This window comes from Polypterus senegalus, chromosome 2 (genome assembly GCF_016835505.1).
Source record: "Polypterus senegalus isolate Bchr_013 chromosome 2, ASM1683550v1, whole genome shotgun sequence".
Lineage (NCBI taxonomy): Eukaryota > Metazoa > Chordata > Cladistia > Polypteriformes > Polypteridae > Polypterus > Polypterus senegalus.
Window position 1 is genome coordinate 137,919,228 of NC_053155.1, and position 22,015 is coordinate 137,941,242.

The following is a 22,015-nucleotide window of genomic DNA, read 5'->3' on the forward strand; positions in this document are numbered from 1 at the left end:
GTACCACGCTTTCTTTTCAATAATTCAACTTAGCTTTTCTGTCAGTGGTCTCTCGGTCTTTTTCTGTCACTCTCCCCACCTCCCGTCTCCTTCTCTCTCTTTCTTCCTCTGTTTCTTTCCTCTTCCCCTCTCACTTTCTTTTAGTTCAAACGGAATTTAACTCCAATTAATGACGCTCATTAAGAAGGAGAAACGCATTTTTCAGTGGTCTGGTAAAGTACTTATTGCATAGATACTTAATGTTAAAAATAGTATTTTGTTAATTTGGAATATACTTGCATTAACATACCGTAACACAATGCCTTTTTGACTCGACGTTCAATGATGGCATGCTGCATACCGTTGGAGATTGCAACCGTGGTAAGGCATGTAAGTGTGGCATCAGTCGATAATAATCAATACACACACACACACACACACACACAAAAAGGGTTTTCGCTAGCAACTCCTCGTCCTGTGGTTATTAAGCGATTTTAATTTTGTGCTCCTGTTCATTCGTGGCAAATGCCGCAAAGGTGTAACTAAATCGATAGCCTTGTGCGGAACTGTCAAGATACTGTAGATTTTTATGTAACAAGCGACGACGTATATTGACCGCTCGACTCATTACAGACATTGCTTTTAATGTTCGTTGCTTTTAACGTTGTTGTCTATGTGAATCCGCATATAGAGCAGGCCATCTGGTCATATATCACCTTGGCTCAAATGGTAACTTCTGAATCCATTGTCCGCATTGAGTGAAAGCGAGATAAAGAGATCTGGTGTTCTGTTTTCATTGCAGGGATCTTAATTTGCATGCATCCGCAAAAAGTCTGTACCGTGTTTAGATACTAAGACAAGAAAGGGGCGCTGAACAGCTCCGTTATTTTAACAACCCCCGGTGTTTGGTACTGTAGGTAGATTACAGAATGTTCATTATTTCTATCAAGTGATTTAAGTATTAGAGAAGTGACATTAATTTGCACGGCCTTTTAATTAATGAACAATGCAGTCACACAATTCAGTTTGTACTTGATGGTTACTTATGTCATCGTCACAAGCATGGCAAAAGACAAAGAGTATTTCATGTCAATTAAAATTAGGGTTACCTACTGGACAGATCAGCATTCACATTCTATTTCTTCTCCAAAATTAAATGTGTAATCAGACATTATTTTGGTACTGCCACAAATGTTTGGTTAGACAATTTCCTTTATGAAATAACATGTTATTATTGCTAATATCTTTCTTGGTATGTCAAGAACAGTAAAATTGCTTAATAATTTTAAATTAACAATAAACACATGTAAAGTTTACTTAAAGCCAGTGTTACTGTTATGACTATTATTAATATAACATAATCCATAGGTCTTCAGTATGGCAATTTATGTAAATGATTCTAATGCAAACAAAATATTCATAATTTTTGCAGTTCTTGTTTTTACTTTGTTGTTGGCTGGTAAGCATGCTTTTCATTTTCCGTAATAAAATGACTATTACAATAAATAACAATGCAGGTTCATTTAGTAGTTTCCTCATTCTGGCTGGCTATGAAAACTATTTTTTTTATTTCAGGAATGGACAATGGGATGCTTTTATTTTTTACAATGAAACCAATTCTGGCCTTTTTAATTCTGCTCACCATATTTTGCCGCCTTAGGTAATATATTTTTTTAACATTATACTGTTTTGGTTGCATGTGACATATTTGTCACATTTCTGAATGGTATGTTTATGTTCATCAGATTTTTAAAATACACATTAACAAATTATACAACCAAATACAATTTATCACTTTTTTTTTCTACTCTGACTGAGGTAAACAGCAAACTCATTTAGTTTTAATACATCACAAATTTTTACTGTTTTCACAATTTTAAATTGCAGCAATTCCATTTTATTACAGTAGGTAGATTGAAAATCTCATCAAAAAATAAACACTAATTCAAATCTCAAATATTTAATTTTTGGTCTGAAGAAACAGTTACTTTAACATTTAATCTACATAAGCTTTTAATTATGTTTGCTGGATATATTTAAAAGGTTTGATGAAAATATTTATTTACAGTTATCTCTTAAAGAGGTGTGAAGATTTAGCATTATTTTTCATAATTTTATTTTGGCTGGTATGAACAGAAAATTCAGTCACCTTAGACTTTTTTGTTAAACTCATTAAATCATGACACTGGCTTTTTACAATGCAAAGTATCTGATATGCAAATCTGAATAAACATAACATACCCAGTGTTAAGTGCACACTATCCATCCCATTTTCCATGTGTGTATATGGGAACAAAAGTGAAAGAAAACATGGTGTGCAGTATTCATTGAATATTCTACTCTTGTGCTTTGTTAAAGTGGAGCATGTTTTAGGTATATCAAACTAAACATGCAATGTTCATATTCATCCTGTTATCCCATTGGCAGTTCGTCACAGATGGCAGCAGGAACAGTAAAAGAAGATACGAATGACAATATTACCATATTCACTAGAATCTTAGATGGACTGCTAGATGGCTATGATAACAGACTGCGCCCGGGACTTGGAGGTATACATTGTAAACAAGACAAGGTTCCCAGAGAAAACATTGATATAAATATCTAAAAATATACCAAACCATGACCTGAGTGTGTTTTAATTTAGTTTTCAGTTATGGTTTTTAGTACAATACAGTAATAGATAGATAGATAGATAGATAGATAGATAGATAGATAGATAGATAGATAGATAGATAGATAGATAGATAGATAGAAACTTACAGGTATGTTGTGTTTACGTAGGTAACCAGTATTCCGTTGCTGACTTGGCAACTGATTCACATTTTTATGTCTGTCTCACTCCTTTGATTTTGAGGTAAAATGTACAACAGAAATAACCCTTTTAAGCAGTACCTTGAAACATGTCAGTGATTAACAACTTGCTTAGTTTATAATAATTAATGGAATATAGTTTACCATTAGCTAATATAATCATTCCAAGCCTTCAATAATGTTGAATAATTGTGTTTTACGTTCTATAGAGCAGATTACAGAAGTAAAAACAAATATTTATGTTACAAGTTTTGGCCCCGTCTCTGATACTGAAATGGTAAGCTTACCAGTTTCTTTACATCTTCATTAGTTCAGTATTGACTTTACTTATACTTTCTGAACTCCTGTAGCTTCTTACATTTGGAAATGCCCTTTCCCCTTCACAGGAATATACTATTGATGTGTTTTTTCGTCAAAGTTGGAAAGATGAACGTTTAAAATTTAAAGGTCCAATGCAACGTTTATCTTTGAATAACCTGCTTGCCAGTAAAATATGGACTCCAGATACCTTCTTTCTAAATGGAAAGAAATCAGTGGCTCATAACATGACTACTCCAAATAAACTGCTCCGGTTAGATGATGATGGGACCCTACTCTACACTATGAGGTAAAATCAACTCAGTTTTTTCCAGATATTGAATGACATTGTAAAAAAGTTAATGCTTGCTTACCCAATTTGTTTTGAAAAGACAAGAAGTTGCATATATATAATTAGATCTAGAGTACTGTAAAAAAAAGTTTGTCTCAGGGATATTTATACAGTTTTTCATTTTTTTTCATTATGTTAATTTGTTATTACAGAAATTTGAATTCCTGCTCAAACTACAGAAAGCAGGACAGCAAAATGTATAATAATGTATCTCCAAGTTTATCACATAGAGATAGCAATCATTTCAAAAATATGAACAAGTGTGTATGGTAATACACAGTATACATGTGTATGTTATAGTAAAAGGGTATTTCCACATTGAAGACATAAACATACACACCAAATATATATATATATTCTGGGTATGTGCAGTTTTCATGTATTCTGCATTTAGTCAGGTACTCCAGTTTACTTGTGCATCCCTGAGACATGGTTCATTAACTAGCAACTTTAAACTAAATCTGTGTAGGGAGGTGTGTGTATGTTTGGGTAACTATACTTTGTTATGGCTGGAAATCTATCCATTTACCTTCTACTTTGCACCTATTGCTTCCTGGATTGACTCCAATTGTGTCATATTTATGCAATATAATAAGAGAACAAATTAAAACAAACACATACAGTAAATGAGTTTCAGTTAGAGTTGGTCTTAAACTATAATGTTTTCATTTTACTCCAGTTTACAGATTTACATTGCATCTGGAAAGTATTCACAGCGCATCACTTTTTCCACATTTTGTTATGTTACAGCCTTATTCCAAAATGGATTAAATTCATTTTTTTCCTCAGAATTTTACACACAACACCCCATAATGACAATGTGAAAAAAGTTTACTTGAGGTTTTTGCAAATGTATTAAAAATAAAAAAACAGAGAAATCACATGTACTTTTGCTCAATACTTTGCCGATGTACCTTTGGCAGCAATTACAGCCTCAAGTCTTTTTGAATATGATGCCACTAGCTTGGCACACCTATCTTTGGCCAGTTTTGCCCATTCCTCCTTGCAGCACCTCTCAAGCTCCATCAGGTTGGATGGGAAACGTTGGTGCACAGTCATTTTAAGATCTGTCCAGAGGATGTTCAATTGGATTCAAGTCTGAGCTTTGGCTGGGCCACTCAAGGGCATTCACAGAGTTGTCCTGAAGCCACTCCTTTGAAATCTTTGCTGTGTGCTTAGGGTCGTTATCCTGCTGAATGATGAACTGTCGCTCCAGTCTGAGGTCAAGAGCGCTCTGGAGCAGGTTTTCATTCAGGATGTCTCTGTACATTGCTGCAATCATCTTTCCCTTTATTCTGATTAGTCTCCCAGTTCCTGCCACTGAAAAACATCCTCACAGCATGATGCTGCCAACACCATGCTTCACTGTAGGGATGGTATTGGCCTGGTGATGAGCGGTGCCTGGTTTCCTCCAAACATGACACCTGTCATTCACACCAAAGAGTTCAATCTTTGTCTCATCAGACCAGAGAATTTTGTTTCTCATTGTCTGACAGTCCTTCAGGTGCCTTTTGGTAAACTCCAGGCGGGCTGCCATGTGCCTTTTACTAAGGAGTGGCTTCCGTCTGGCCACTCTACCATACAGGCCCGATTGGTGGATTGTTGCAGAGATGGTTGTCCTTCTGGAAGGTTCTCCTCTCTCCACAGAGGACCTCTGGAGCTCTGACAGAGTGACCATCGGGTTCTTGGTCACCTCCCTGACTAAGCCCCTTCTCCCCCGATCGCTCAGTTTAGATGGCCGGCCAGCTCTAGGAAGATTCCTGGTGGTTTTGAACTTCTTCCACTTACGGATGATGAAGGCCACTGTGCTCATTGAGACTTTCAAAGCAGCAGAAATTTTTCTGTAACCTTCCCCAGATTTGTGCCTCGAGACAATCCTGTCTCGGAGGTCTACAGACAATTTCTTTGACTTCATGCTTGGTTTGTGCTCTGACATGAACTGTCAACTGTGGGACCTTATATAGACAGGTGTGTGCCTTTCCAAATCATGTCCAATCAACTGAATTTACCACAGGTGGACTCCAATTAAGCTGCAGAAACATCTCAAGGATGATCAGGGGAAGCAGGGTGCACCTGAGCTAAATTTTGAGTTTCATGGCAAACTCTGTGAATACTTATGTACATGTGCTTTCTCAGTTTTTTTATTTTTAATAAATATGCAAAAACTTCAAGTAACTTTTTTCACATTGTCATTATGGGGTGTGGTGTGTTTAGAATTCTAAGGAAAAATGAATTTAATCCATTTTGGAATAAGGCTGTAACATAACAAAATGTGGAAAAAGTGATGCGCTGTGAATACTTTCCGGATGCACTGTATTACATCTTAATTTACTGCATATTTCATGCGTTGTTTAGTTTTACGTTTCAACTTGTAAATCTTATACCAATACCATTATATCTATATATACAAGTTAATAAGCTTTTGAGAATTTGCAGGCTCATAAACTGAGCTACTAAATATGCATAAATTAGAATTTTGTGAGAAAGCAACAAAATCATATAATGGTATTAATTACTTTGATTTTCAAAAATCTACTGATAAAACAAAATTTATGTGGGAATTCATGGTGTGGTGTGTAAATAAGTACAACAATGACTTAAAAACTGGAAACAAAGGAAAATGTTGAGAGGCATTTTTCTGAATTAAGTGATGTCATAAATTTTGTTCCTCAGGGATAAGTGCTGTAACTCCTGCTCTTTCTAAATATATATATATATATATATATATATATATATATATATATATATATATATATATATATATATATATATATATATATATATATATATATAGCCTATATATAAACAAGCTGGATTAAGAAAATATACAACAAGCTAGTCAAGTTTGAAGGTGATAAATTACACATTACAATTTTATATTGAATAAATATATGTATCTAATATAATCTAGCTGCCCTACTACATCGAAGAATGTGACCTATTGTATAGTATTTTGTTTAGCTTGCAAGTTGATAATTTTGTCATGCACAAAACAAAAAGAAAAACATATGTTATAAAAATGTAAAATCTTTCAAAATTAATAAGATGAAGAATGATAAGACTAAAGTTAATTTAAGGAACATAAAACCATATAGTTTTAAAATATTCACATGTATTTGGTAATAATAAAAGCATTTATTTTAATTACTATTATGTAATAACAGGAAATGTGCCTAAATAAATATATAAAGGATATGTAAAACTGCTGGTAAACTTTTACTAAAAATTAGTAATCAAAGGTGTAAATGTACAAATTTCAAAACACTGTACCAGCAGAAGGATGTAAATTATTCACTATATATTCTAACACTTGCAGTAAAATATTCTGATATTTTTGCTATTATTTTTCTTGGTCTTAGAATAAAGTATGGGCAGTGATACTTACATTATAATGTTATTCCTGTATATTGGTTTTCTGTATGTTATTGCCACATTGCACAAATACATTTACATAAAAAGAAGATAAAATGAACTCCCAAAGTTGAATGAAGTACAGATTTCATAACTTACTTGCTGAACTTTGTTTTGGCTTGTAAGCCTTAAGACACATATAAATATGTCAAGAAGGGTAATGAGCAACTTCAGTACAAAGAATATCTTTTTATGAGTGCATTGATACATTCAGGGACTCAGAGGAATGAAAAACAAAATGCAGTGTGTATTAGAATCAATGCTAACTTGATTCTCTTGCTCCAGTATTGTTGAAAGTTACTGTATAGAATTACAATATGTCTGAATAATAATAACCATATATCTTCAAATATTATACAGAAAGGTTTTCATCCAATTCACAGTGTTTCCTTAGGGGGAAAAATGATTATAGTAATTGCTGCAATTAATTCCCCCAGATTTCCATTCAAAATGTCAATGTATATTAAAGTGCTATGTTAGGAAATAAAGTATTGTAGAATGATTCATCACACACTTTCCTAAGTAGGTAATGTACTATATAATGTTTAATTAAAGTTACAGTAAGATAATTTTTCTGAAGGTGAGGAACGTTTTGTTTATTTTTGCAGGTATATCCTGCAATTATCAGTTAATACTAGATTGGAATAGATTTTTTTCCTATTACATTTCCCATCACCCTTGTACTATTTATACTCACTTTTCTTGATCAGGGTTTTAGGTTTGTATCCACAGCCATTACCTGGAGGAAGCTAGCACAAAGCTTTAGACAGGGCATCAGCAAATCGCAAGGTTTGCCTCGTACATAAAACACTTGGAAAACCCTAGGAAAATTTGCCATTGCCAGTCCGTTCCCTGGAGAACAACTAAACACCTTTAAAGAGAATTCATTGATTTGTACAAGTACTTGTAAATGTAAATTATCAAAGCTTGATGTTAAATATGTATTGTGGACATACAGCTGATATGCATATCAAGACTTCACCTTTTATATTTAGCATAAACAAAATGATGATGGTAAACCTACAAGTCAAATGTTGTCTTTGCAGTGCTGTGATTTACAAGAAAAATATTTTTAAACACTCTTTAAATTATTTAAAGCAACATTCTGTAGACTTCACATATACTAGTACGGGTACACTATAATAACAGTTTTGATGAGAATAGGCCACCTAATAATAATAAAATACTATATATATATATATATATATATATATATATATATATATATATATATATATATATATATATATATATATATATATATATATTCTTTGGTCAAGCATTGGTGGTGACCTGAAAATTGCTCTTTATGTTTATATGCATTAATATGCCTTGCAATAGACCTTGTAATAGACTAGCCGTGTTAGTATGCTTTGCAATCCTACATTGCACCTGATGCTGCTTGTATATTTGATTAATACAGGAACTCTACATTAGATTGAGTTTAAGAAATTGACTTTACATGCACGTCAGTTTTATCTGTTATATTTCTTGCATTAACATATTTGTTTTTAGCCTAGTGTTTTAATATGCTTGCTTATTGAGTACTGGGTTTCAATTTCAATAGTATATTTACTATTGTCAGATTTCTTTTTTGTACATTATCATTGCTATTTACAGTAAACATGTCCTGCCAAAAGTTCCCTTTCTTCAAATACTAGTTTTAACAGTCCTCATTTTTCCAATGAAATGTTGCATCTCTAAGCCAAATACATCCCATCCTACCAGCACAGATCTTGTCTGCCGCAAAAGGTACCTCGTGTTCTGCAATCCCTATCTATAACATCTTATATCAGAATATTAACCACTTGTTAAACCTTTTTGCATCCATCTTACTTGCATTTCTGCAAGGTGCAGGCATATACTGTATAACCTACAAAAAGTGCTACAAGATCATTTAACAACAACCAGAAAACAACTTTTACGAGCAAACAGTGCAATTTAATATGCTGCTGCTGCTGGAGTATGTGAATTTCCCCTTGGGATTAATAAAGTATCTATCTATCTATCTATCTATCTATCTATCTATCTATCTATCTATCTATCTATCTATCTATCTATCTATCTATCTAATAAAAGATAACATTAACTTCAACCCCAAAGCCATAAGCACATTTCACACTTTAGCTATTGCTCCAGTTATCAAAATGAATGACGTCAGTATGCAGCCAACACTCTATGAAACAGTCTGTCAGCAAAACCTTTTTCAAGCAATTTCATCATAATTAACAAAGTTACACTAAGGTCCCATAGTGAGTAAATTATACTGCTAGTTTTAATTTTCAATACACGCAGTGTATAATTAGATCCTAACTTTCCATACAGGTTAAATGTAGGTAAGGGAAACAATGAGATTTCAGTGACCTGTACTAACACAAAGGTTATTGCATTTAATTTAAACATTTTTTTTTTTAAATTACTCCAAAAGTAAAACTTTAAAGAAACTAAACAGGTAATCACATGCTTTACTGCATAAACTATTTAACTATATAGGTCAACTTCCTTTTAGAATATCAGGCATAAAATAAGTGAAGAATCTTGTTTAGTAGTGAGTATCCACATTGTAAGCAACCAAACATTCTTCCTTTTGTGTTTCCTCTTCATTTTTTCCCACTTTTTTGTAGGGTCAATGTGCCCGATCAGCCTTTTCCACAGCTCAGTCCTGTACCTTCCAAGTCAAGCCCTTTTCCTTCCAATCTTCTTTTACTTTACCTCTCCACCTCACTCATTAAGCCCACATACTGTATTTATTGTCTGTCCTCATCACCTGTCCATACAACTTCAACCTTCTTTCCTGTACTTTCTTAGCTATCTCTCTCACTTTTGTAGTTTCTCCATTTGTCTCATTTCTTTATCTGTCCTTTTTTGTAACTCCATACATCTATCTCGACATTCTAATTTTTGCCACACCGCACATCATTTCTGGTCTTACCACTGTCTTAAAAACCAAAAAGTGTAAAACTCCATTTAGATTTTCCAATTTCAAAAATAGTATTTAGAAGCCCAAGGCAGACAATTATTTTTAAACAAATGTACTGTTTTAGTTTTGCTTTTTATCAAATTTTTTCTACGTTTACTAAGCAATTACCACTAGAATTCCTGAAGCCTATGAAAAAACTTGTAATCCCAGGCCACCTTAAACTCCTTCGCACCTCTCCATCAATGTCTTTTGTTTTGCAAATGTGTCAATCAGCACAAGCAGTAAGCAGCCTGCTATCCCATCCCCCGACCACCGCAGCTCAACTTGGGCAAAAAGTTCTCCCAGCTCAAGGCTCTTTATGTGTGTGTGAGTGCCTTGAATTGTATAGTGTAAATAATATATTGTTATTTGGACCATATGCATTTCATGTTGTTCTGTGTCTATAACAATCTATGTAAATGTAGGATGACAGGAAATGTGAAGCAAGAAATGTTGAACACATACCTAAAACAGAAACTTTTTTCATGTTTTAGTACTAATGACAAAATTTTGACATGAAGTGTAAAATGTGTCAAGACTGAAGTCCAAATATCAAATAAACACTTTCACAAAAGTTACATGATTAACAAAACAAGTGCACGTTTATTCAAGAATATAAGTAAAAGAAATTGGGTTAGGGTACAACACTGACAGGACCACTTGGGTGGTGCAGCAGTAAGAACTGCTGACTCATAATTGAGAGGTTGCCGGTTCGATACTGGGTGCTTCCTAGAATGACCATTTTGAGTAGTGAGCTGCTCTTATTATTACTATTATAGAATAAAAACATATACTCTATTTGATTTGAGGCTGTAACAGCCGGTGTAAATTTATGGTGCTTGTAAAGGTTAGCGTTTTTTGTATTCAGTTTTATTCTCTCAGTCACATTCACGCTACCCCCGATCTGACACTGCTGTTTTTTCAATAAAGACATGCTATAAGAGAGGTGAACTCAGATGATGCAGAGAAAGAGAACAGAAGCCCTCCCCACAAGAAATGTCCACTCACACATAAGAACAACGCAGCTGCACCAGGCGTAAAAGCGAAAGATGGCACCGTTTGGCTGCAACAAGAGGTCGGGCGTTATCTTGCCAGTGAATCTGACATATACAGGTCCTACAACGAAACAGCAGGGCATGCCGAGATTGCCATGGTATCATGCAAAGTTCTGTTTGTGATTATGTTTTGCGATGGTCTTTATATGAAAAAAATTTATATGTTACTTATATAAAAGCCACATCAAATGTTATTTACCTATATTTATTTACTTATTTTCCTACAGCGTAAAGTCACAAGTAGACTGCAGAGCTTACTGTGTTTGATCGACACAGGCATGCTGACAAACTACATGTGCAATGCTGCTTCAGTGCACGAATGACTTTAGCTGCAGGGGGAAGCATGTAACTATGTGCATTCCTTAATTCTTCAGAGATCAATTTAGAATAGCTTAAGCATTCTCAAGTTTCATCCCCAGTCTGAGATGTCTAATGTCATGTGACATTAGAACTGCCATTTTCTGTAATGACAGGTGGTAAGCAGAATACACTTGCTTGTAGTGAACGAGGAATGATTCTGACAGTTTTTTGTTTAAATTTAAAATAAAGCCTGCTATGCTCAAAGGATTTCTTAGTTAAGAATTTAACATTAAGATTTAAGTTTAGTTAAGTTTAAGTGTAGTTTCAACCTTAGTTTGTTTATTGTTTCCAGTCTGGTACTGCATCTGTTTAGAACCCTTGTTTGATTGCTTTCTTGTTTTGATCCAGTTTGAATTTCAGCAGCTATATTTCAACTCTCCCCGTGTCTGCGTGGGTTTCCTCCAGGTGCTCCAATTTCCAAAAGACATGCAGGTTGGGTGCATTGGCGATCGTAAATTGTCCCTAGTGTGTGCTTGGTGTGTGTGTGTGCTCTGCATTCGGCTGGCACCCTGCTTGGGTTTTGTTTCCTGCCTCGCGCCCTATGTTGGCTGGGATTGGCTCCAGCAGACTCCTGTGACACTGTAGTTAGGATATAGTGAGTTGGATAATGGATGGATGGATGGATGGATATTTCAACTCCAGATAAATTAATTTTGCAACTCAATTATTTAGAGACATACTTGTTATTTTTTATTGCCAATGTTTTCACTGTCCAAAAGGAAGACAATGTGTGATTTTTGAATCGAGAGACTTCACAAATCACCTACAGTAATAACTGAGTCTCACTTGTTAACAATACTGCAGTTTCAATGGGAGCCTTGCTTCTTTACATGGTCACCAGTTTATATTCCCTCTCCTGACTGCAGATATTTCTTGCATTGGCATCAGCTGTATCCAGGAAGCTAGAGTCTGGGAAACCACAAGCAGAATATAGTGTGAGGGATTCACTGAATTGTACCAAGTACATTATATGTTATGTGTTTTACTCAAATTGGCAACCCTTGTCCTTGAGAAGGTGTAGAAGATGGAAAGAATCTTTCAAAAGGCACTCATAGTACAAGATTAGCCCCAGCAAGGCCAAAAGGTCAATAAAGTTTTTCCAATTTGTAATTTCTTCATTAATATGATCTCTTATGTACAGTCATGGCACTCCTTGAAAGTAGCGGTTCTCTCCATCTGATCTGCAAACTTTTAGGAGCAGAACGTCCACATTTCCTGGATGTAGTTTTTTATTTTTGACTTTTTTTTTGTTCCTATTTTTTCTTTCTAGTGGGCCTTTGTTCTAACTGTAATGTGTGTGTTATAGGCCTCGAAAAATAAACACATTGTTTTTTCTATGATAATTAGACATCTAAATCAATTTCTTGAGTGACAAATTTTAAAAAACCCAAACACTAACGTCGTCATTTTGTGAACAGAAGAAACTGAGTGTTCAAGGTTAGTTATATATATATATATATATATATTCTCAGAAGTCAGATAAAACAAAAGGAGAGTGAATCCAGGAACCTAGAAACAAGGAACAATCAAAACAGAAGGAGAACCAAACATTTAAAGTCAAAACACAATTCCTAACCTTGAAACTTAGAATTAATTTGTTCTTTGGAAAGCAGCTGATCACTATTAGTCCTTCAAAGAATAAACTGTTAAACCATCTAAGCTGTTCACACAAAAGAAATATTTCTGTTTTTGCCTATTCTTTACAAGAAAAAGTCAGTGCCTTCCCATACTCGTGGGATGTGACAGATTAGCTTGGCTCAGCACCTACTTTTATCAAAGTAGCACACCTAGCATGATGTGTGTGCACTGAAAAGGACCAAACAAATGTGACATTAGTGTAAAGATAAAGGGAAAAACAGCAGGAAGAAATGGTAAAGTGTCTTTATATTCTGACAGTAAGGTACATGAATAATCAAATTCCACAGAAATTTTATAAATAGTAAATGCCTTATCCTAAACACCTTCAGCTGTAGAGAAACAAAACTTTTTAGACAAGTGAATGCCAAGGTGTTGCCAGTAAATATTATTATGAGCTATGTGTCTGTGTAAATAAGAGCAAAGCTTTTTAACATTTGTATGTCTAAGTAGAAACCAGTTACATCTTTCTGTTTACACAGTTTTTTTCTTAAAGGAATACTAAGCCCAAAATTATATACTTGTATTTTCAAATGTTAACTCACCTAATGTGGTTTGTAGTGATAGCTGAAAAATAATTTTAATTGCATGTTTTCATATAGAACGGAGCTAACAAAATTTATGCTTTAATGGAAGCAGGCATTGACCAACACAGGACAACAGCAAACAATATCAAAATGTCCATGAAAATCTCTCATGGTACTCATGTCGTACACTCAAAATGTGCAAGATGCATGCATTTTTTTTCTAAAATATTGTTAAATCAATACCTCTGGTAAAACAATAATATTTCTCTATGATAACAAACAGTTTTATGGTTATAATTCATTTTTGATTTTTATATAACTTATGTAGTTGTGGTAATTATTGATTATTGTTCTGCATGTATTTTTGTATTCATAACATAAATCAAATCAATAAAAAAAATACAGGTGGAATTTGAACCATGATGCTCCAGACCTGAAATTAAACATGCTACCATTTACAGTATTTTTCATACACTGCAGATCAGCACAAAGATTGCCCTTTCTGCATATTAAATGTCAAATATCTCTATTTTTTTAATGAGTATATTAACTTTTCTACAGGATATTTTTTTTTTCCAGGACCAAGGCCCTAATGAATAAATGGTGCGTACGCACAAAAATGTTGTGTACACACGTTTCCACACTCACATCACGATGTATAAAAACTAAACTTGTTGTAAAGCCACACACATTTTCACGCCAAGGTTCCCCATTGCGTACGGACATTTCTGCTCGGTTTTGCAAACTGGTGGCACCCAGTGTCAAAGCAGTGCTACCGTTTCTGTGTGGTCTCCTATTTTTCAGATTCACATCAGTGACACAGAATTAATAAAATATATCTAAATTAACTGCATATCATTTACAAATGTAACTCACTTGATTGTAATCATTCTGTAGCAATATAATGATGCATGGAATGCACTATTCCATATACAACTGCCTTAGCATTGTTACTCTCAGTGCACCACTCAGAGTATTTCAACCCATTGTATGTGTGTGTGGTATCATAGCTGTACAGCAGCTGATCAGAAGGCTCTATAGCAGGTCAAGAGCGTAGAGGATTATCAGGATACAGCTTCCGGCCCTCAAGAACATTTATAGCACATGCTGCCTAAAGAAAGCCACCAGCATCTGCATAAATTCCACTCAGCCATGCCGCAGTCTATTTGAACTTCTTGCCTCACGCTTGATGCTTGCTGTAACTGTTGCGACCCTGGATGGATGGAATAATTAAACATGTTTAACGAAGATTTTTCAATGTTCCATATAAGTTTTGAAGAATTGGCATTCTAAGCTTACAGCTGGTTTTACATTTATTACAGAGCTCACTGGGAGGCGATTGGTTACGCTGAGAAAGAAAACGGAAAGACAGGAATTGAGGATTGGTACATTTGAAATGGACAGTACTGCTGCATTAATTACATTCAGCTTCACATATTGCCTAGCAAGCACCTTTCTGAAGGCAGGAACAATCCCTGGACAGAGGAGGCAAGAACAATCACAACTCTCCGCTATCCCTGTGCCACCATGCCCCCACATGTTTACTACATGCGTTAATGCATTTCATCATGAAAGTGATATTACACATACATCTTACTATTTTAAAATGTTTAAAGAGCTGTAATAATGTATTCTGTGTGGAGATAGGTGCCTGTGCACTGCTATCTACAAAAGAGAAAGCCCATTTAAGAAGCACGTAGTGATTAGACTGGATCCGGGAACACATGCTACTTATGATGGAATTTGAGAAACTCTAGTACATTAAACAGCGATTTTAGGATGAAGTTTACAACATACTACTTTAATGACAAAATAAACTGCAACCTTAAAGTGGAAATTTCGAGGTTAAAGTCTAAATTTCTACCTTTTTTTCTTCACTGTGCGCTATTTTTTTTTCTTTTCTGCGTACCCTAATATGCTTCCGTATGACACTCTGACGGTGCATTACAACTTGCCTTTACACCTCGACTTCTTTTTTATTTTGGACACTGTGCAACTTTGAACTCTGTCGTGCTGTATCACTCCATCACTTTCCTTTTGTTGCTTATAACACTCCTTAAGAAAACAAATAGTATGTTTTTTCCTTGCCTCCACTTCGATTTTTTTTTCCATGCATTTGCATTTGTATTTTCACAAAACACTGAACATAACAGGCCATTTATACTGATTTGCATATTCAATAGGGCGTAATTCTTAGAGGAGTCAGGGTGGGGCGGCAGACACATGTCTGTACGTTACTTTTCATGTTGACCTTAATTTATGGAGCTGAAGTGCATGGGAGTTGGCTTAGGGACAGTTTTGTGCATCTGAATTTTTTTTTGTATGTACACACAGTTCTACTTTTGTCTATATGCCATGTTTTAGTGTGAATTCTACACACATGAGACCCAAGTGATTTATACATTAGTGAAAACCATTGTTCTTTAGGTTGTCTGCAAATGGCCAATATTTTACTCTCAGTCAATCAGGAACATGTAGCTTTATATATATCAAGATATTTTTTCTCCCTTGATCCCTGATTTTTGCCTAGACTGTGAGAGGCTATGTACCTAAGCATTAAAAATACCCGAGACCAAAATAATAAGAATGGAGCATTAATAGTAAATCCTTCTTAAAGGCAATAACCTCAAATAGTAACAGAATTAGCCACCTTTCCAAATCAGTTCAGTGATAAATGACAGGTCAGCTAAGTGAAAAAACAATGCATCTCTGCATTTACAGGTCAGCTGGCTGAACAGAAATAAAATAAAATCTATAAACTAAAGTTTAACCAAAGTCAGTCTCAATAAGCTTCCGATTTAGGGCAGACTTATCACTAAAACCCGTTATTTTTCATTTAGTTTTTTCCTTGATTTTTCAAATTAATACAAACGTCTTTCTTTAATACAAACGTCTTTCTTTCTAGCCTCCTTTAGAGATCTTGTCCTTTTAAAAAGGTGAGGGAATGCTTTCAGTTTTTAGAGATAACGTGGTGGAGGGATTTTAGAAATTACCTGGTTCTATCTCTCACTTTAATGCTTCTTTCCTTTCTAGCGTATTTAATGTAGTCACAGTTACTTGCCCCATTCTTAGGAGAATGTCAAATTTATGTTCTTAATGCAGTTTTCTAAAATATAAAGTTAGTGTTGTATATTTGAGTACTGCTAAAGTAAATTTTTTAAGAAACTTAACTACAATACAAACTATTTTGCATGTTTCCACTGAAAGAAAAATCTGTGATATATCATTTTGCAAACCAAATTTTGGATATTTTTCATTTTCCTTGATTTACTTTTTTTACTGCTTTTTTTATCAAGAAACATAATAATAGAGAAATATAACAAGATAACATTCACTTTAATCAAATCATTGCTAAATGATTTGTCAATCCATAATGTAAAGTAGTATGTTATAAACTTTAATTTGTTTTGGCTTGCAAAAAAAAAATCAACAAAAACATCTTTTTTAAAAATCCTTATTTCAATCCATTTATAAAAAGAGTGTTATTTTGACATCCAGCACTAACAATGTTTAATTACATAACAACTTTTTAAAATAGTGTTTCTGTATCAGTTATGTATTTAAAAGCCAAAAATGTATAATTTAAAGTACCTCTGATTCAATTATGTCATGTGCCATTTTAATAAACAGAAATTTATGTGGATAAATGAGAACCAAGATAATAAATAGACAAAGAACACTACAAACACCGGTGAATATGTACAGAGCATACAATTAATTTACAAAAAATGTAAGTTATCTTTTCTCAACATGTGTTTTGAAATTAATTTCTTTATTTTACATTAAGTTTATTCAGCTGAGTCCAACCTAGAAGTATTGGGTGCTTGTAAAAGTAAGACATATACTAGTAAAATGAACTGAATTCAATATTTTTAGGTGCATATAATGATAAAAGCTTCTATTTTTTCATCATGTCAACCTGTCTGTGTGCATGCAACAACTTGGCTCACAGTAGACCAGTTTTACTAAAATTTGGTATACCTATTCTTTATGGAAATTTGTTAGGAAAATTACATTTTCAAACATACTGTATATTTAGAATAAAGCGCATGGCACATGTTTGAATATTCAAACAAATTCATTAAAAAGCAGCATTTTCAAGGTACAGTAATCTATTTTAAATAACAGAAACATGACTTTAATTTTGGATTACTATACTGTTTGAAATTTACCTTTAAGTAGGTTATTTCATCTTGAATATTTGTATTTTTCCCTCTTTTACTCGCCTGATAACCTCTCTGACAGCAAAACGGATCCCTTATATATGTTGGAAAAACGCAAGTACAGTAGAGTCACGCAAGTGGCTATGACTTGTACATGCCTGATGCTGCCTATGGAAACAGAGGTAGCTTGCACGAACATCTTTCTCATCAGTTAATTTCTATTGCTGTTTGAAGTTGTACTATGTAAGTTACATGATATTTATGATGATAAAAATGAAAAAATGCAAGTAATGTAAGTATGGCTTTATAATAAATTATTAAGTAAATAAACAATGTACTATATATTTACCTTACCACATGTCTACCTTAACTACAGATAATAATAATTCATTGTTTTTCTAACGCTATAATTTATAGGTAATAAGCCACTAAGTTTAACTGGCATCACTAATAAATTGCTGGAAACAATTATTAAGGAAAAGATTCAGCAACAAGTGTCAGAACAGGTGTATTAGCATTAACGTGAACATGGATTCAGATAAGGAAACCTTTGTTTCAATAATATACTGGAATTATATAATGAAACAACAAAAGCATGCAGTAAGAGAGGTGCATGTGATATTATTTATCTTGATTTTCAGAACTTAGCTACCACTTTAAAGATTAGTGATCACTCTGCAAGAGGGGAGTACAAGGCACATTGTGTAGGTGGGAACAAAATACCTTAAACAAGGGAATGTCATAGTAAGGGTAACTTTCTTTAGAATTAGGTGATGTTAAAAGTGGTGTCCCTCAGGGATCAGTGCTGGGGCTGCTGCTCTTTTTAATATATATAAATAATCTGAACAAAAATATAATCAATAAGTTAATTTTGGAGATAATGACAAACTAGGCCGAAGGGGAGAAAATGTAGAATAAGCTAAACTGTTACAGAAGAATTTAGACAGCATACAAGTTTGGGCATATTTGAGCCAGATGAAATTTAATATAGGTAAACGTAATGTAATGTTGAACACACAGTAGGAGGTCTGAAATCTGAAAGTACACGTTATAAAGAGGATCTAGGAGTCATAGTGTACTCATCATCCACTATCTACATTTAGACAGTGAACAGAAGTGATCAAGAAGGCTAATAGAATATTAGGTCATATATCAACTTGTTTGGTGTACATGGGAATGTTATGCTTTAAGTTATATAATGCACTAGTGAAACTTTGCCTTGAGTAATGTATACAATTTTGGTATCCTTCTAATAAAAATACATAGCGCCACTAGAGAAATTCCAAAGAATATTGACTAGCCTGATTCTAGTATTAAGGAGTATGAGCTATGGCAGAGACTTAAGCAATCGAAGCTTTTTAGTTTAAGAAAATAGAGATTATTAAAGTGTTTAAAACTATGAAACGTTAGAGACATTTTCTTCACACAAAGAACCATAGACACATGAAATAAATTACCAAGTAATGTGGTATACAGTAGGAATATAGAGATCTTAAAATCTTGACTTGATGTTATTTTGGACCATCTAAGTAAATAGGATGAATGAGATTGTTGAGAAGAATGGCCTGATCTCATCACAATTGTACTACTGTTTTAATGTTACAACAAAGTGTCACAATGACATGCTATCCATCAGGGTCCATCGCCGCCAACAATTTTAGCTTGAGTTTTTACCAACTGTTCATCAGAAATTTCACTGAAAAAAAAAATATGTTTAAGAAATATCTACAATTAGGTATAGACCCTCCAAAACCAACTAACAATTACATCCATCAATGTACATCACTTAAGTTGGAGTCTACTGTCTATGAAAGCTATTTCAGTTATCATAAGCCTATTTGGGTTCCTTTTTATCTATTTTAAACACATACATTTTATGAACTCTACTAATAAGTGTAACAAATTATGTATATTTACAAATTTACAAATTCAGTTTTTCAATATGATAAAAAATCTAGTGCAGGAAGATAAATGTGTTTTTGTTTGTGTATTTGTTTGGTATGCAAATCCACACTGTTGAACCTATCTGTTCTATATTTTTTGTCTAATTTTAAATGGGGAACACAACTATTCTCAAGTAATTTTATTTATCAATTGTCCCTTTATTAGGTTTTTTTTTATAAAGATATGAATTTACAGTATTCCACAATTCTTTGCAGTACTGACACAAGCTGCACAATTGACTTACCCAGCTGCTGAAAACAGTATAGAACTGGAAATGATTGAGAAGGTTTCTCTGTGTTCAACCAAACTATCTAGCAAATGTAGTTATTAATGCTGTGAATGGCTCATCTGCAGGTTGCAGTGTCCAAAAAAAAAGAACTGCCCTTCAACTCCCAGGAAGTGTAAAGGGAGAGACTTTTATTCTTGTCAATCCTATGTCTTCTAAAACAAAATATTCTGGCAAATGTCTTTCTAAGCACTACTTCTTTAAGGTCATGAATTTTCTTGTGCATCAAAAGGATAAATAACAGAACACAAATCACATTTAATGAAGAAATAAATGGGAAATAAAATATTTTCATTGTAGTATTAATAAATAAAACATTGAATTTTTTCAAACTAATTCCTGTTCAATAATAATTTTACCATTACATATACACATGGTTATGCTATGAAGTAAGAGTCATGGAGTAACCTACTCCCACTACTTCATTTTAGTCTCAAGTGCTTTAATTACAAGGTCTACAACTACATGTTAAATCTGATATCCTTTTCTTACTGTTGTTCCTGACAGAAACCTTAGACTCAACTAGATTGACCGCAACTTCATTTGTGACTGTTAACTTTTAAGTGGCTAACACACCTATACAAACACACCAGTATGCCAGCTGCAAATTTAACTTGGAATATATTAAAGCTGCAGGCAGATTCATACTTTTTAAGCTTTCTAGAATCAGAATTGGAAGCTTTTTTGATCGAATCCACATCCCTGTGTATACAATACACAAATAAATGTAATTTTAATTTTATGACATACAAGCCTATCATGGATTGTGATTTTTCCACGAAAAAGATCATTTCATTTACCAGAAGAAATATTTTTTATATAAAACATAATATGAATAAAATAAAGAAAATGCAAGGAGAAACACCATACATAAACTGGAGTCAAAACCCAAAACCATATACATAAAGGAGTAACTGTACTATACAATTTACAGTTTCCAATTATGCACAGTTCCTTACAAAATGTTTAAAAGTGGCACCTGTCCATTTGACAGTATTACCTTTTGCAAATAGTAATTAGGCTGGACATATCTTGATTTGGACACTTCTTGCTCTGGAGGGAAAACATCCACAAACTCTTAAGGCAGCAGGCATATCATCACAAGACACAAACTTAAAGAGCTTTCTGGCATTTTTGTATGCATCAAATCAATTAAATTATATTAGCTGTGGGCATTTCTTTTCTGCTCTCATTTGTCTCAGCATTTTTTTCGGTGCACTATACATACAGTACATGTAAATTTGCATATACATATGCACATTAAACATGCTTAAAAGCACATAATTGCACTTTATATGCTATGAAATCTTAAAACAAAAATGAATGTTACTCTTCTATTTCAAAAAATGCTATGCTGAAGAACAGGTTTTGTGAAGCAAAGTGTGTGCAAATCAGTGCTACAATATATAGAAACATGTAACACAAAACTTTACAGATGAAACTATGAAAGCCTATTAATTCAGGACACCTCATAAAAACTGCAAAGATTTTAGTAGATTTAATATATGGCCAACATTTTTATAAATGAATATTGTCTTAGAATCTTTTATTGTTAAAACTCATTCATTCATTTTTGAGAACCCCATTGTTCTACAACATAGTGAACGATGGTGACCAATCCTGAAAGGTATGCCAGTACTTTGGAGGGAACACCTGCCAAAACACTTTCATTAACTTACTCTGTCAATTTAGAGTCATTAAACAACTTAACATGCACAACACTGCTGGACCTTGGAAGAGATCAGAATACTTCGAGAAAACCCATACAGCCACAAGAATTAGTGTAAAATGCCACCGGGACAGTCACTCAGGCTAGGATTCACAAGTAGTAAGACAGAAGCATTAGCCTCTGCTCCTCCATACCACAGTCTTACTGTTGCTATTTTTATTGAAATTAATGTTTTAAATATTAGCGATAAATATACTAAATACAGCATATATAAATAAGAAAGATGCTGTTTATATAATATACGATATGTTTAATGTTATTTCTTTGCTGGAATATTGTGTACCAAAATAATACCAAAAACAAGTGTAAACAGTATAAGTGAAACATTGATAGAGCACTTTTTATTTTACTGATTAATTTCTTTTTAGAAATAAACATATCTTAGCATCTTTCCATCCATCCATTATCCAACCCGCTATATCCTAACTACAGGGTCATGGGGGTCTGCTGAAGCCAATCCCAGCCAACACAGGGCGCAAGGCAGGAAACAAACCCCGGGCAGAGCGC

General features: G+C 33.8%; 2 protein-coding genes across 5 annotated transcripts in view; one reads left to right on the forward strand and one right to left on the reverse strand.

The window, feature by feature from the left end:
* gabrb3 (gamma-aminobutyric acid type A receptor subunit beta3) overlaps positions 1-22,015 on the reverse strand; it is a 485,579-nt gene that overhangs the window by 410,236 nt on the left and 53,328 nt on the right. The window lies entirely within an intron of this gene.
* The window catches only part of gabra5 (gamma-aminobutyric acid type A receptor subunit alpha5), a 48,069-nt gene that overhangs the window by 667 nt on the left and 25,387 nt on the right, over positions 1-22,015 (forward strand). For 2 of the 3 annotated variants that reach the window (XM_039744698.1, XM_039744696.1), the window contains exons 2-5: positions 1,555-1,639; positions 2,407-2,528; positions 3,000-3,067; positions 3,177-3,397. In XM_039744698.1, coding sequence (XP_039600632.1) covers positions 1,557-1,639; positions 2,407-2,528; positions 3,000-3,067; positions 3,177-3,397 — 494 coding nt within the window. In that variant the 5' untranslated portion in view covers positions 1,555-1,556. Of the gene's footprint in view, positions 1-9; positions 213-1,554; positions 1,640-2,406; positions 2,529-2,999; positions 3,068-3,176; positions 3,398-22,015 lie in introns of those variants that run through there. The other variant, XM_039744697.1, reaches the window with a different exon arrangement.